At 54.0% G+C, this 15,582-nt stretch overlaps 2 protein-coding genes across 3 annotated transcripts in view; one reads left to right on the forward strand and one right to left on the reverse strand.

The window, feature by feature from the left end:
* Cherp (calcium homeostasis endoplasmic reticulum protein) lies at positions 1-13,660 on the forward strand. Of its 2 annotated transcripts, none has more exons than XM_028787807.1 (18): positions 1-176; positions 448-621; positions 3,512-3,696; positions 4,369-4,506; positions 4,581-4,732; positions 5,993-6,137; positions 6,223-6,312; positions 6,469-6,742; positions 7,745-7,920; positions 9,585-10,020; positions 10,787-11,025; positions 11,172-11,305; positions 11,625-11,711; positions 11,794-11,937; positions 12,013-12,129; positions 12,273-12,367; positions 12,497-12,682; positions 12,773-13,660. In XM_028787807.1, exons 1-18 carry the CDS (start codon positions 152-154, stop codon positions 12,811-12,813), a joined length of 2,838 nt encoding a protein of 945 aa, XP_028643640.1. In that variant the 5' UTR covers positions 1-151; the 3' UTR covers positions 12,814-13,660. The 2 variants fall into 2 exon arrangements, with proteins under 2 accessions (XP_028643640.1, XP_028643641.1); XM_028787808.1 differs by having other exon boundaries at positions 6,026-6,137.
* CUNH19orf44 (chromosome unknown C19orf44 homolog) overlaps positions 13,598-15,582 on the reverse strand; it is a 19,455-nt gene continuing 17,470 nt past the window's right edge. Inside the window, exons 7-8 of the mRNA XM_028787809.1 lie at positions 15,282-15,448; positions 13,598-14,133 (exon numbers count right to left, since the gene is read on the reverse strand). Coding sequence (XP_028643642.1) covers positions 14,011-14,133; positions 15,282-15,448 — 290 coding nt within the window. The 3' untranslated portion in view covers positions 13,598-14,010. The remainder of the gene's footprint in view (positions 14,134-15,281; positions 15,449-15,582) is intronic.

The following is a 15,582-nucleotide window of genomic DNA, read 5'->3' on the forward strand; positions in this document are numbered from 1 at the left end:
GGCGTTTCCCAGCGACAGCCGTAAATGGCGCGCGAAGCGTCCCGCGAGGCTGTCGTAAACGTCTCCCTTCGCGCCACTTCCGGCCGGCTTCTGCGGCCAGTGCTGGTAGGCGATCGTGAGGCTGTGGAGGACGTTGCCAGCGGCTGCAGCCATGGAGATGCCGTTGCCGCCAGACGGTGAGGCCTAGTCTTGAGCGGAGGTCGTTGGGGTCTTCTCGTGTGCCCCCGCCGGCCGGCCGTACCTCCTCGTGTTGCCGGCCCGGTGACGGAGCGCGCTGCGGCCTCGCCGCTCCTCCCTCGGCCTCTTCTTGGGTCCCTCATTCCTGGCGCGCGCTTGGCCCTAGTCAGGACCCGTACACCACCGCCTAGCTGTGGCCCGCCCCAGAGGACTCCGGCCTGGTCCCCCGGTCGTGCTTCCCCCACTGACGCCTTTTGCTCTGTTTTGCAGATCAAGAGCTTCGAAATGTCATCGACAAGCTCGCTCAGTTTGTGGCTCGCAACGGACCCGAGTTCGAGAAAATGACGATGGAGAAGCAGAAGGACAACCCTAAATTCTCGTTTCTGTTCGGAGGCGAGTTCTACAGTTATTACAAATGCAAGCTGGCACTGGAACAGCAGCAGCGTGAGTCCCCCTCCAGCCCTCGGCCGCCTCCGGGTTTAACGCGGGCCCCGCCGAAGCCAATTTCTTTGGAGTCGCATGTTGTTTCCTCTGCAGAGCAGAGCGGCTGTTCCTTCTTCTTTTCCGGAGCCCTGTACCAAAACAGACTCCTGGGTCTGTGTGTCATAAGGAGACTATCAGATTGTCTTTCCGGGCTTTGAGGGGAGCGGGAAGGGGAGGGTTGTCTGCGGGCTGAGACCATAGCTTTCTGCATTTCAAATGCATAGATGAAAAAGCTTTCCCTTTAGTTTTTGCAGCGTTTTTCCATTTCTTTTCTTTTCTTTTTAAATCTTTTTTGGCTTTCGAGACAGTTTCTCTTGTGTAGCCCTGACTGTTCTGGAGTTAGTTTTGTAAACTAGGCTGAGTACAGACTCAGAGATTTGAGCATCAAGAAAAAAACATGATTAAAGTAATAGAAGTAAAAAGTTTAGAGCCAGGACCACCCCTTTAATCCCAGCACTCAGAAGGCAGAAGAAGGTGGATCTCTGTGAGTTTGTGGCCAGCTTGTTGTACAAGTTCCAGTACAGGCAAGGCTACATAGACTCTGCCTCAAAACAAAGGAAAAAGAGTGAAGAAGCACAGCTGGTCTCTGAGGGCCTCACACTGTATCCCAGGTAGGCCTGGCAGTATGTTATCTAGCCTAGCTTCCAACTCAAAGCAACCTTCTTGCATCAGCTTTTCAGGTGGTGGGATTACAAGCATATGCCAGCTTCAAATAATAATAGCAGATGTTATGAGTCCTGGGGGCAGAACTCACATCTGTCATATCAAGGGTAGCTCTGTAGTCTCTAAATAAACTGTGGAAATCAATGTATGGACTTGCAAAGCCAATGAGTAGTCAAGGTGATAGCTGTTGAGACACAGTGCTCTCTGATGCCAAACACACTTTGTTATACTCTAACAGTGTATTGTGGGTGATTGATGGAAAGCTTGTATGTTCAGAGAGGGGACACCACACATGTGAACCGAGGGGGTTTTCATATGCCAAGGTAGGGTAGGGCTAGAGTCTGTCAGTCCTCTTCAGTTAGGGTAGAGGTTGGCTGTTTGACGTCACCATTGGGGTGTCTTTGTCCTTGTGCATGTTTAGTTAGGTCATTCCTTAGCCCTAGAGCACCAAGTTCATAGCCATCCTAAAGCAGACGGAGCTGGAATAGCTTCCAACAATGTGTGCTAGGAGGGATGGCTAAAATTAGGAAGAGTGGCAATCATGAACATGGAGGCAGAAGGAGTCAAAGGTAGAGCCATTGAGGATGGGTAAGGGATGGTAAGTGTAGACTTAAAACCATAGCAGGAAAAGGAGAATACATGTAAGCTATGGCACATTAGGGATTGGGAGGAAAGAGGACGTACTGCTAGCCAGCCATACCACGGTAGGCTATATATTGAACGTGACAGGTACATGCACAGGCTGAGGATGGTGGAAGTCAAGAGATTCGGGTTTAGGCACAAGGGAAATAATGGAGTAGAGAGGACCGGCTTTGCTGAGGAGCTGTGAGCATTGCTTACAAGTAACGAGGCTCAGGAAGGGCTGCAGGTCAACTAAACCCAGGACTGTTCTAGAATGATACTCTGGGTATGGTGGTATATACCTTTAATCCCAGCACTCGGGAGGCAGAGGCAGGTGGATCTCTGCGAGTTCAAGGCTAGCCTGGTCTACAGAGAATTTCCAAGACGGTCTACACAGAGAAACCTTTTCTAGGGAAAAAAAATTCTAGTCCACCCCTACTATGGTCTTGTGTTTGAGAAAGAACAATAAAAATGTGAGCTGTGGGATGTTGCTTATTCCATAGCAGTTGACACTCTGAGCTCCTCAAAGGCCAGCCTGCTGTGGTAGAGGCCTTCTCAGGTGTAGGACACAGTTTCTTATTAGGTGTGATACAGGCAGAGGCAGATCAGTCGCAGTGATTGGAATAGTGCATGTAGTTGGCATTGCTGTTGATTAGTGTGAGGGGTGTATATACTGCTCATCCGAGTGGGTTGCTGTGCTAGGCTGGGAGGCTCTGTGGTGATTTTGAGAAGTCAAAGTCTGTGAAAACCCAATGGCCCTTGCTGACGCCTCCAAAGTGGAGTTTCCCAAAGGAGTATGGGGTCTAGAATATGAACCAGGCAGACATGTAGGTTGCTGTTAAGGCCCAAGTGACACCTGTCCCCAAGCCCTACTTTCTTTACTTTTATCCAAAGGCCATTTGTTTTGGATGAGTCTTAGGGGCTCCTGAAGAGTATGGCTATGTTCAATTGGGACCAAGCAGGGCCCAGAAGTAGAGAGTAAGGTGGCCATATTGTTAAAATCTTACCTGCGAGTAGGGACCCTCCTCTCTAAACACACTGATACCTTGTCTGGGTACATGCGAGGCTCATATACTATCATACCAGGGTGTTGCTGGTGGTTCAAGCTAGTCCAAGGGCTAGTCCAAAGACTGCAGATTGGGGGGGTCACCACAGAAGGTGAGGCTGGTCTTGGGGGCACTCCAGTCCTGTGTATGCTGGCCGGACCTCCAGAATACTGGCTGTCTTGAATGAAGGGGAGATTAGTGACATGGGACAGACACACCCCTTGGAGAGGTGCCACAATCTCCAGCACTGGTCATGGCCTGCAGTACATAGTAGCTCTGTCAGGCCTGCATGAGAAGGGAAGATGGACAGGTTCAGCCTGTCCAGGGACAGAGAGAAAGCAGCTCTGAGGATCTCTGCAGAGACCAGGCACAACAGAGGGAAGCTTGGGCAGGTTGGCCCTGTGAGGTGGACAGTGGACCTAGCTTCCTCCATCAGGCCCTCTCTGGAGGCCAAACCTGATGGATCACTGAGGGTAACCTGGGGCATTCTGAGCTCACAGGACCCATCTCTTTCCTGCTAGTAATCTGCAAGCAGCAGGCACCAGAGCTGGAGGCCACCTCAGCCATGCCCCCTTTGCCACAACCTCCGCTGGCTCCCACGGCATCCCTCACTCCGGCCCAGGGCACCCCATCAATGGACGAGCTCATCCAACAGAGCCAGTGGAGTCTCCAGCAGCAGGAGCAGCACCTGCTGGCCCTGCGCCAGGTATGCCTGCATCTAGTGCCGGTGACCCTGGAATCACCTTCTAGTAGGTCTGTGGGTCACCCACAGGCATCGCTCAGTGGACTTGTACCCGTGGTGGATGCCTCCACACGGTGGCTTAAGTACCTACTGGTCTTAATGAGTAGGGGCACCTTATTGGATGGTCCTGTTGCCAAATTCTATAGGGATGAGCTACCTGAAGTGAAAGGAGCAGCGAGCAACATACGGACCTGAGTGCCAGCCCCACTCAGGGTTTCCTTGCTTACCACCATCACACAGCATGCATGGATGTTTGCCATCAGTCATAGACTGCACAGTGAGGTCTTGGACAGCAGAACTGGCCTCTACTCTTAACCAGCTTGGTGGCCAGTACCTACCATTTACTTGTTTGGTTTGGTTTGGAGACAGCATCTAGCCAATCCGCCCTCAGCTTCCCAAGTGCAAAGGTCACAGGCACCTACTACATGTGTTTGCCCTTACCCACTGCCTTGCTCTGCTTAGAGGTGATCCATGAGCACCCTGCCTCCGCAGCTTCACATTTTCCTGTTAGCTGAGTCCAGGCTATCTTGCCTGCTGTGACAATGGACTGTCACAGGCTTTGGTGTATGTGAAGACAGACACCAGTGTTTGTGCAAGGACCCTGTTCATACCACTTGTCCCTCATGGTTTTCCCAGGAGCAAGTAACGACAGCTGTGGCGCATGCAGTGGAACAGCAGATGCAGAAGCTGCTGGAAGAGACACAGCTGGACATGAGCGAGTTTGACAACCTGCTACAGCCCATCATTGACACCTGCACAAAGGATGCCATCTCGGTGAGGCTCAGTGTGGGGTGGGGGTGTCGTCACCTGCCCAACTGACCACCCACTCACCCTGGCCTGACTCTCAGGCTGGGAAGAACTGGATGTTCAGCAATGCCAAGTCCCCGCCGCACTGCGAGCTGATGGCGGGCCACCTGCGCAACCGCATCACTGCTGATGGCGCACACTTTGAGCTGCGGCTGCACCTCATCTATCTGATCAACGACGTGCTACACCACTGGTAAGTGTTTGACCACTCTGTCGTGGTCCCCACAGCTCATCCAGCCCCCACCTTGCTTGCCCTCTCAGGACAGTGGTTGGCACCCCACAAGGCAGGCCTTGAACACTGCTGCCTCCTTTCTGCCTCTGTAGCCATCATGTGTCTGCTTCGGTCTGCACAGCCAGACACCTGGCTGATGCACTGTGGTGACTCTGCTCCTCCATGTCCCGGGGCTGCCTTTGCTGATCTCTCTCCATCAGACTTCTCTTTGCACTGTGTATGGCTCCAGCCTCCTGGGGTCTGGTAGGTGTGTCTCTGCATGGCCAGCAGGTGAAGTTTATGGAGGAAACCAGAGTCCAGAACTCTGGTCAGAGACAGGTGCAGAGGTCCCATGCAGTCAGTCAGCTGGGCTGGCTGCCTTCTGCCTTTCAGCATGGTCATGAAGCCAGGACAGCTGATAAATGTATATGGCTCCCATGAGAACAGCCCTGTCTCCATGCGACCCCTCCCTGTCAGGCTGCCATCCACGCCCTCCTGCTTTGTATTCTCTTTCTTCTTGAAGTGTCTTGCTCCTGCCTCTTAGGGTAGGGCCTCTGCGCAGATGGCCTCTCTCCCACTCACCGGGACACTCCTCACCTGGCTCTCACACAAAGCCCTGGCTTGCACTGCCTTCCTTTGCCTACCTCCTGGCCAACTCTTGCTGCCCTTTGACCTCAGCTGTGGGAGCTGAAGCTGTTAGCTTCTGCCTGCACTTTTCCTGGGTCTGCATATGGGCTGTCTTGCTGAGCCATTACTACTCCAGAGGCCTGGATCTACCTTCCTGCACAGCTGGAGGGGCCTTCTTGAGCTGCTGCTTCCCCTTTGTCCCCTCTCAGTGACACTGGGCATGGAAGCCAGGGCCTTGCACCTGGCAGACAAATGCTGTGCCCTGGGTTGACCGCAACCCTCATGGGTGGTTAGGCTCTCCATAGCCTTCTTCTTGGCCCTATGAAGCTGGGGAGTCCCTCCTGAGCAGATTGTTGAACCCGCTTGTGTATAGTGGTGACCAGGTCCTAACCACAGCAGCCCAATTTCACCCGTTAAACACATGCAAGGGCTCTAATGAGCCCTTCTGACAGTGAAGGTCTTGTTCTGAATAGTCCTGGGGTGCACACTCTCCCTCTACCTGTCTCCCAAGACAATGCACCTACATTGTAGATGGGAGGGGGGGGCATTTCCTGAGGAGAGGGTGCTGTGGCCACAGCCGCATGGTAACGGGTGCATGGCCGGGTCCTGCCCCAGGGCCCTGACGCGCGGAAGGTCTCTCCCTCACAGCCAGCGCAAGCAGGCCCGGGAGCTGCTGGCCGCCTTACAGAAGGTGGTAGTACCCATCTATTGCACCAGCTTCCTGGCTGTGGAGGAGGACAAACAGCAGAAGATTGCCCGGGTATGGGGCTGATGGGGCTGGGTGGTTGGGCAGCCAGGTGGCTGGGTAATTTGAACTCTGTTTAACAAGTCTCCCTCTGCACCAGCTCCTGCAGCTTTGGGAGAAGAATGGCTACTTTGATGACTCCATCATTCAGCAGTTGCAGAGCCCTGCCCTGGGACTTGGTCAGTACCAGGTGAGCACCACACAGCAGGGGCCACCCATCATCAGGACGTTTGAAACTGTCCACTGATGTTTCCATCACTGAGTCTGGCTGCATCTCACACAGCCATTGGCTCTTGGGATCCTGGGCTGTTGTCCTGAGTGGCAGTGCTTCTGTCCTTTCCCCCAGGCGACTCTCATCAGTGAGTACTCATCAGTGGTGCAGCCTGTGCAGCTGGCCTTCCAGCAGCAGATCCAGAGCCTCAAGACACAGCATGAGGAGTTCGTCAGCAGTCTAGCCCAGCAGCAGCAACAGCAACAACAACAACAGCAGCAGCAGCCACAGCCTCAGCCACAAATTCAGCTGCCTCAGATGGAAGCGGACGTGAAGGCCACACCCCCACCACCAGCACCCCCACCAGCCTCAGCACCTGCCCCTACCATCCCACCAACTACCCAGCCAGGTATGAGGTTCCCTCCACCTCTTGAAACTGACTTCCCTGAATGGCAGAGAGCACTCTTCCCTCCTGGACACCTGCTCCACAACCTGCCCACTGCTGGGCCAAGATTGATCTGCTTATGTGTCCAGGCCAGGTAAACACTCCCGACAGGCTTGTGCCTTAAAAGTATTGTCCAGGGCTGGGTGGGCTCAACACACAGAGTGGAGTCCTAAACAGACACAGACACATAACAGTGTTTGTAGTGTACATGTGTATGTGTGTAAAGGACCATGTCTGAAGAAACCTGGGTAAGATCTGAAATGAGCAGCTAGGAAGCTGAAGCAGGAGGATTTTAGACCAGACTGGGATATAAGGCAAAAATTGGTATCTCAGAAGAGTTGTAGCCATACATGGTAGCTAATGGGTGTGATCTCAATCCTGAGCCTGAATTGGAAGACTTAAGTTCAAGGCCAGCCTGGACTGTACCTCAAACTATTCCCCTAAAGACTGAGGTGAAGCATGTTTAACTGGGGCTACAGGGATGGCTTAGTAAAGGGCTTTCCATGCACATGTGAGGACTTCATTTGGATGGTCACTGAGCTTCAGATTCATTGAGAGACTCTGAAACAGATGGAGTGCCAGAAGATGGCTCAGTAGGCTTGAATTCGTTTACAGGGTCTGATGACTTTGGTTTGAGCCCTAGGTTCTGCAGGGTGGCAGGAGAGAGCCTGCTGCCAATATTTGCCCTCTAGCCACTATACATGCACACATGTGCATGCCTGTAAGCACACAGCTGTTACTTTAAAAGTAACTCAATTCTGTGAATAGTAGACAAGACAGGACGTGCCATGAGCATAGAATGTCCCCTCTTGCATCTCTAGAGGGTGGTGGTGGTGACATTGGCAGGGGTAGCTTCCAGTTAGCTTAGAAAGTACAAGCCCTGTCCTGGGCTGGCTTGGGACTTCTTGAGGGTCCACTGCCTCTCCTGCTGACTGGCCACCTTTCACTGCCTGTCACCTGTGTTAGATGACAACAAGCCTCCCATCCAGATGCCTGGCTCTTCAGAGTACGACACCTCGGCAGGCGTCCAGGATCCTGCAGCTGCTGGCCCTCGAGGTCCTGGCCCCCATGAGCAGATCCCACCAAACAAGCCCCCTTGGTTTGATCAGCCTCATCCGGTTGCCCCTTGGGGTCAACAGCAGGTACTTCCTAAAATCTGTTGGGGCATGCACTTATGGCTGAGTCAAAAGCCTGCTCATGTCAGGGAGTGATGTCACGTGCCTTTAATCTCAGCACTCAGCAGGCAGGGGCAATCAGATCTCTATGAGTTGGAGGCCAGCCTGGTCTACAGATCGCCTTCAAGGACAGCCAGGGCTACACAGAAAAGTCCTGTCCTGGGGGGAAAGCCTGCTTGCTCCTAGTGGAGTCCTGTGGTGTAGCAGGCAGGCGTAGCCATAGTAGCCGAGAGATAGTAGAGCCTAGGCAAACCCCTGTCTGTCTCTGTGCTATCATTATGTGGGCTTTTCAGGTCCCTCAGAAAGGGAATGAAGGAAGATCAGAACTGGTGGGCTTCTCCAGGAATCTGTAGGTGGTGGCTACAGTGCCAGGTCTCTGGTGGCTCAGAATAGGAGACTTGTAGACTAGGGCAGAGGTCATGTGTATGACCAAAACTTGTTTATAGTTTGCGAGGTGAGACTGACTGGAGTATCTAGGTATAACAGACTTTCCCCTCAACAAAGCATGGCCTATTTATCTGTTGAGTGTGGCCTTCCTGGTGATTCTTGACTGTAGAGGACATTTATGGGTACCAAGCATGTGGCTCTGCTGCTCTAAGAGCTTCAAGTCTCAAATCTGAGCCTTCTACCTCTCAGCTTGAGGACTAGCAGGTTTACCTGACATGAGATGGATACTCCCTCTAGCCAGTACTCATGTCCCGAAAGTGCCAGCTGTGAACCTTATGGGATGGGCACATAAGAACCTCTGAGGAAGGTGGGGATTGGGCCTTACTGTGTAGGCTTAGTAAGATCTAGGGGCTGGACGTCTGGTCCACTGAGGCTTCCCAGCCAGTGTGGCAGTTCACCAACAAAACTAGAGGTCTGGGGTGAGTAAGCAGTCCGGGTAGATGGAGAGGCATTGGTTCCATCCTTAGAAGTGGGGTTGGAGTCAGGACAAGGAAGCATGTTTAATCCCAGTCTTTGGAAGCAAAGGGGGATTAAGTTTCAGGCTGTCCTGGAACTAGGGTGGCCTGCCACCTGCACCCTCCCCCAACATCCCCATCCCCCACTTAATAATAAAGACTTTGAAGCTGGCCAGGCTTCTCTAATCCTGCCTTCATGGCACCTTAGAGATTGTTTCTGCTATTGGGAATTCATCTTTCTTCTGCTCTTGGAAGCCAGAAAGAGAGCGCCCCAGCAGCCTAGCATGCATGGGTCATAGGCAGAGGGACCTGTTGGCCTCTCCTATGAAACTCCTGTCCCAAACCTAAGGTTCTGCCATCCCTGCTGTAAGTGGTCAGAGCAGTGGCTGGGAATGTCTTGAGCCACATGCATCTGTTTTCCTGGCTAAAGAAACAAGGACAGGTATTCCAGGCTGACCTTTGGCAATGTTCTGGATGAGTGGAGTCAGGATACCGAGTGGGAGGTATAAGGCTCATAGTCCAGCACGCTGGGGTATTCTGAGTCATGGTATGCAATGCACCCGTGTTGTGTCCCAATAGGGATCTGGTGCCTGTTAGGACTGGAGGAGGAAGGCACTAGGTCCAGGTCCAGGGACCCAGTGGCCAGAGGCAGTGTGCAGATGTGCAGTTGACCTGGAGTGAGACAGGTAACTCCAGACCTTGTGTTCACGTCTGTGCTTTGCCTTGCAGCCCCCTGAGCAGCCACCGTACCCACACCACCAAGGTGGACCGCCCCATTGCCCACCCTGGAACAACAGCCATGAGGGCATGTGGGGTGAGCAGCGAGGGGACCCTGGCTGGAACGGGCAGCGAGATGCTCCATGGAACAACCAGCCAGATCCCAATTGGAATAACCAGTTTGAAGGACCATGGAACAATCAGCATGAGCCACCACCCTGGGGTGGTGCCCAGCGTGAGCCGCCCTTCCGGATGCAGCGGCCCCCCCACTTCCGTGGGCCCTTCCCACCCCACCAGCAGCACCCACAGTTCAACCAACCTCCACATCCCCACAACTTCAACCGTTTCCCGCCCCGCTTCATGCAGGATGACTTCCCCCCTCGTCACCCTTTTGAGAGGCCACCCTACCCTCACCGCTTTGACTATCCCCAGGGAGACTTCCCAGCAGGTGAGTAGGCAATGTAGGAAGGTCCATTGAGGGTGTCTCCTGCCTGCCCCTCTGCATCTGCCTGTCAGTGCTGTGGAAGTGACAAGCATAGGGCAAGTGTGGAATGGGCAGACAGGGATAGCCTCCACCCTGCGCCCACACGTGCTAGGAGCCAGGCCCCCTACCAGGGGTGCTAAGGCATCCCTGGAGCCCCTGGCACACAGGCCAGGAGGAACAGCCAGCCAGACTTTGCCAGTCTGTAGTTCAAGTACAATTTTCCTGCCCTGGCCATGTGGCTGGCTGCTTCCTTGCTTGAGGCTATGCCTGTGTCTCATCTCTTACGGTTGCTGTCAGCCTGAGCTGCACACAGAAGCTCCAGACAGAGGTTCATTTCTGTGCTAATGATCCACAGGGCTCAGGGCTGGCCTCCCTCTGCCTGTGTCCTTCCTGCTCTCTTCGAAGGGCCCCAGGCAGTTGGGTTAGAGTCCACCAGGGACCTGGCTTTACTGTTACCCTTTGAGCCCAGCTGCTAGCTCACCTGTGCTCAGGTCCCAACAAAGAAGGCTTCAGCACATTCTCAATGAGAATGTGGAAGTTGAACTTGCTGCCACTGGATGCTGTGGTGGTCTTACAGTCTTCTCGCTTGAGTCCCCTTAGTTGCACCCATGTCTGTGACTGTGAGACCCCAAGTGCTGGCTTCTGTCTTAACTCCTTTGCAGAACCCTGATGGCCCTTCCACCAGATTTGACTACTCCAGCCAGCTGGAGATAATGTTTTGTTTTTTCAGACATGGGACCCCCTCATCACCACCCTGGCCACCGCATGCCACACCCTGGGATCAATGAGCACCCGCCTTGGGCTGGGCCCCAGCACCCTGACTTTGGCCCTCCTCCCCACGGCTTCAATGGCCAGCCTCCCCACATGCGGCGACAGGGCCCACCTCACATCAACCATGATGACCCCAGCCTGGTCCCCAATGTGCCCTACTTCGATCTTCCAGCGGGGTTAATGGCCCCCCTTGTGAAGGTGATACTGGGCCCTGGCCTGGGAGGTTGAGCATGGGAGGGGGCATGCTGGTTTTGTCAGGCTAAGTTTCTGCCTTGTTGCTAAATTCCACTGGGTGGCCAAGTCGGACTTCTCAGGGCCCAGGCAACACCTGTGTTCTCCTACAGCTGGAGGACCATGAGTACAAGCCTCTGGACCCCAAAGACATCCGCTTGCCACCCCCCATGCCTCCCAGTGAGAGGCTGCTTGCAGCTGTGGAGGCCTTCTACAGCCCACCCTCCCATGACAGGCCGAGGAACAGGTAGGGAAGCTGGGCCCTAAAGAGCCCCACCCTCCAAGTCTGTCCCACAGATAAGGAACTGCATCCTCTGAACACTATATTGGGCGTGGAGTGGTGGCCTTGTTCCGCCCAGCCTCAGCCCAGCCTGCCATGGCAGACACTAACAGCAGCAGTGGGCATGTTTATGAGGTCACCTGGAATTTGGGAGGAGGGCTGGACACCCATCAGAGCCCCAGCTGCCTCTTGGTTGGTTAGCTTCCTGGTGCAGGGGAACCTCTTCCTGGCCCCTTCCCCGACATGGGGTCTGACCCAGGCCTCTCATGGGGACCATGTCATGCAGTGAGGGCTGGGAGCAGAATGGCCTCTATGAGTTCTTTCGAGCCAAGATGCGAGCACGGCGGCGCAAAGGCCAGGAGAAGAGGAACAGGTGAGCTATGCTGGTTTCATGGGGGTGGCATTGTGGATATAGTTGCTGAAATTGCTGACCTCACTGTGCCATTTCCCTGCAGCGGCCCCTCCAGGTCACGCAGTCGGTCCAAGAGCCGAGGCCGCTCCTCATCTCGCTCCAGCTCACGATCCTCCAAGTCCTCCCGTTCCTCCTCCCGTTCACGGTCCCGGTCTCGGTCCCGCTCCTCTTCCCGCTCTAGGTCCAGGTAGGCACGTAGGGACCTCAGAAAGCCCAAGTGTACTGCTCCTGCCCTTGCCCCATTGTCCTGCTGTCCCCACAGAAGCCGCAGCCGGTCGCGGTCCTCCAGAAGCCGCTCGCGCTCCAGGTCCAGGTCCAGGTCCAAGTCCTATTCCCCTGGGAGGCGGCGGCGCTCCAGGTCCCGGAGCCCAACCCCACCGTAAGCCACTAGTGTGAGAGTTGCCAAAGAGTGGGGTGGCACCCCTCCCACCACTGGGCCCTTTCCTTTCATGCTTAACTGGCTACTCTCAGGGGCCTGTTGTAGGGATTGATTGACAGCTTACACATAGCTCTTCATTCCAGCTCTGCAGCCGGCCTGGGTTCGAATTCAGCACCTCCCATACCAGACTCCAGGCTTGGAGAAGAGAATAAAGGCCATCAGATGCTGGTGAAGATGGGTGAGTATACCCAGGGCAGTGCCAGCTTCCTGGAGTGACTACATATTGGGATCCTGCTGGGGGGTTCAGGTAGCCACTCCCTGGGGACATGGTCACAGCCCTGCCTTCTATGTCCTTTCCCCTCTGAAGGCTGGAGTGGGTCTGGTGGCCTTGGTGCAAAGGAACAGGGCATCCAGGACCCCATTAAGGGTGGTGATGTCCGGGATAAATGGGACCAGTACAAGGGCGTGGGCGTGGCTCTGGACGACCCTTATGAGAACTACCGTCGCAACAAGAGCTATTCCTTCATCGCCCGCATGAAAGCGCGAGATGAGTGTGAGTAGTAGGTGATGGTGGGTGTGGGTGGACACGGTGGGCTTAGCTTCGTGCGGGAAAGGTGGGGGTGACAGCCCTGTTCTCATACAGTTTCCACGTTTGGGGCTCGAAAGGAAGAGAAGGAAGACTGACCACAGGCCTCAGCTTCGCAGTGTGGAAGGGCTTGTCCTGCATTTGCCCTGGAGGAGGTGCTGCAGATACTACTCGCAGTGCCCAGATAGCAAAACTCAACACCACTCCACCATCCCCCAGCCCAGAGCCTGAGTCCCACCCCACAGTGCTGCACAGCCCAGAGCCCAGTAGTGAGAAGGCTGCCTGCAGCGAGCACAGCAACCAGAATAGCCTGGCCTCTGAGCTGCAGAGGTCAGAGGGATTAAGTTTCGGCTCCACCTGGTTTTGTGTTAGGAAAAAGTGAATACTGGCCCCCTGAGGCAAGGATCATCTGACTCCTGGTTCATTGTTTAGTTGTATTTTTATCATCCATCTCCACAAATGTTAGCTGTTTGCCTCTATTACCTGGACATAGCTTCTGACACTGGGCTAAGCTCCCTTGGGTCAGGGGAAGATGGTGTCCAGAGTCCTCCACCTAGTGTAGCACCTTAGCTTGGGGCTTCTGCCTGGGGAAGCCAATACCAGCTCAGAGCATGGGGTGCTGGGCTCCAGCCAGCCAGCACCTCCTGTGCTGCTGTTTAATTTGGGTTCCTTGGCCGTTCCCAGAGAGGGGGAGGTGAGGCCCAGAAGGAGCAGTCTGGTGCCATTGTTTGTACACAAACTTTTGAAACATTCTTTTAAATAAAATGCAGAGTCCTCTACAACTTTTCAGAACCATATAAGACACTTGATTTTTGTTTTAGATTTACCATAGCTGTGACGTTCAGATGTGTCTGACTCAGGATAAATAAGCAGACACACGTGTGCTCTTAACGATTGTGGATTTTACTGTTTTGCCTTCCAATAAAGCCTTTTGTATAAGATTTATTCCAGCTGTGGATGAGAGGTATACACGAGCACTGTGCAGGCTGCTCTGGGTAGATGGAGGCTGTGCCAGACACTAGGCTCAGAAGCTCTGTCTCAGCACCTGGCATGGAGTGTTCCCATGGGGCAACTGGTCTCATCTTGGATGATTGGGACGCCTGGAACATGCTGTCTGTCGCATTGGCTCATGGCTCCATCCCACACCACTGTCCTGTGGTGGGTTTTCACCTGTTCTTGGGCTGAGTCCTCAGAGCAGCCAGCTGGGCAGATGGGAGCTTAGAGTCTCTATATGGTTGTTACTGAGCAGGGATCAGCAGGGAGAGCCCCAGTCTTGCCTGCTTCCATAATGGGTATCATTGATTCCAAGGTGGACAGGTACCCAGGCATGCCTCACTTCCTGGGTCTTGGAGCTCCTCCCTCACTTCCTGCAGGGCAGCCTCCATGGTCAGCGGTGCAGGCCTGTGGCACCTAATGTACTGTAGGACACAAGACCATAAATAACACAATGCGTACACACAGGGAACTCTGGTGCTGGGCCTTAGCCTGGGAAACACTGCCCCAGAGTGCCCTCAAGCACAACGGGGCAAGAAAGGCCATGGTGCTACATTCAAGAAGTCCTGGAGTGGAGAGCCACACTGGGTAGAAATAACATGGTCAGACTGGGAAGAGGGCAGTCTAGGGTAAGAGGCTGTAGATGCCACATTAAACATCTCACTATGAACTGGATGTGAAAAGCAGCACATGCTGGGAGGCTGAGGCTGGGGAATGTAAAGTTCTGAGTCAGCCTAGGCTGTATAGCAAGACCCATCAAAAAAAATACTGTGGCGCCTGCAAGATAGCTAAATGGGGTAAAGCCCTCGCTGATGACCTGACCTCAATCCCTAGGATACCAAACTCCAGTCACTAGTGCTCTGACAAGATGAAACTGTATTTGGTGTGATGGTGCATGCCTGTCATCATAGCATTTTGGAGGGAGGCTGAGACCTGCCTAGGCTACAAAATTGAGACCTTATATCAAAAAATGAAAGCAGCCGGGCGGTGGTGGCACACGCCTTTAATCCCAGCACTTGGGAGGCAGAGGCAAGTGGATTTCTGAGTTTGAGGCCAGCCTGGTCTACAAAGTGAGCTCCAGGACAGCCAGGGCTACACAGGAAAACCCTGTCTCAAAAAACAAAACAACAAAAAAAGCAAAACAAAAAACCCCAAAGGACCTAGGTTTGGTTCCCAGCACCCACAACTGCCAACAATTCTAGTTCCAGGGGATTTAATGCCTTTAGCATCCTCAGGGACCAGGCATGCACAGGATATACACACATATATCCAGCAAAACATGTGCATAAAAATAAGAATTAGCAAGGTGGTGGCATACACATTTAGTCCCAGTACTCGGGAGGCACAACCAGTACCCTGTCTTGGAAACGAAAGTGCTAAGGATGCTATCTTAAACCTGAGAGGCAGCTGGCACACTTCTGGTCTGCGAAGGGCACAGGAGGACCCATCCCCTGACAGTGTCCAGGTCCCTGTGGAGCCCCAGCCTAAGAGAGTCTAGACACCCACCCCCAAGCCCCCTGCCATCTCTGACACGATCTCCCATCTGGAAGATGTAGCTGTGCACCACAGTTACCTCTTTCGCTTCCTCCAAGGTGTGGTAGTGAAATGAGTCCCCATCCAGGGACTGCAGGAGGGAACCATGCAGTTGGTGGCTGGCCTCGATGAACTGCTGCGTCAGGCTCAACTGCTGCTTCAGCATGTCATTCAACGCCAGCACTGCAGGACTGTAGGCTGTCAGGGCTACACCCATCCCATGTCACTCAGTGGCTGCCCGGTGCCACATGGGTCTTCACGTACCACCTGTGCATCTTGGCCCTGTGGCCCAGACCCCCACTGACCTACTTTCTGGGCAGTCTGCCTCTAATGGTAATGAG

Source organism: Grammomys surdaster, unplaced genomic scaffold (genome assembly GCF_004785775.1).
Source record: "Grammomys surdaster isolate TR1022 unplaced genomic scaffold, NIH_TR_1.0 125672, whole genome shotgun sequence".
Lineage (NCBI taxonomy): Eukaryota > Metazoa > Chordata > Mammalia > Rodentia > Muridae > Grammomys > Grammomys surdaster.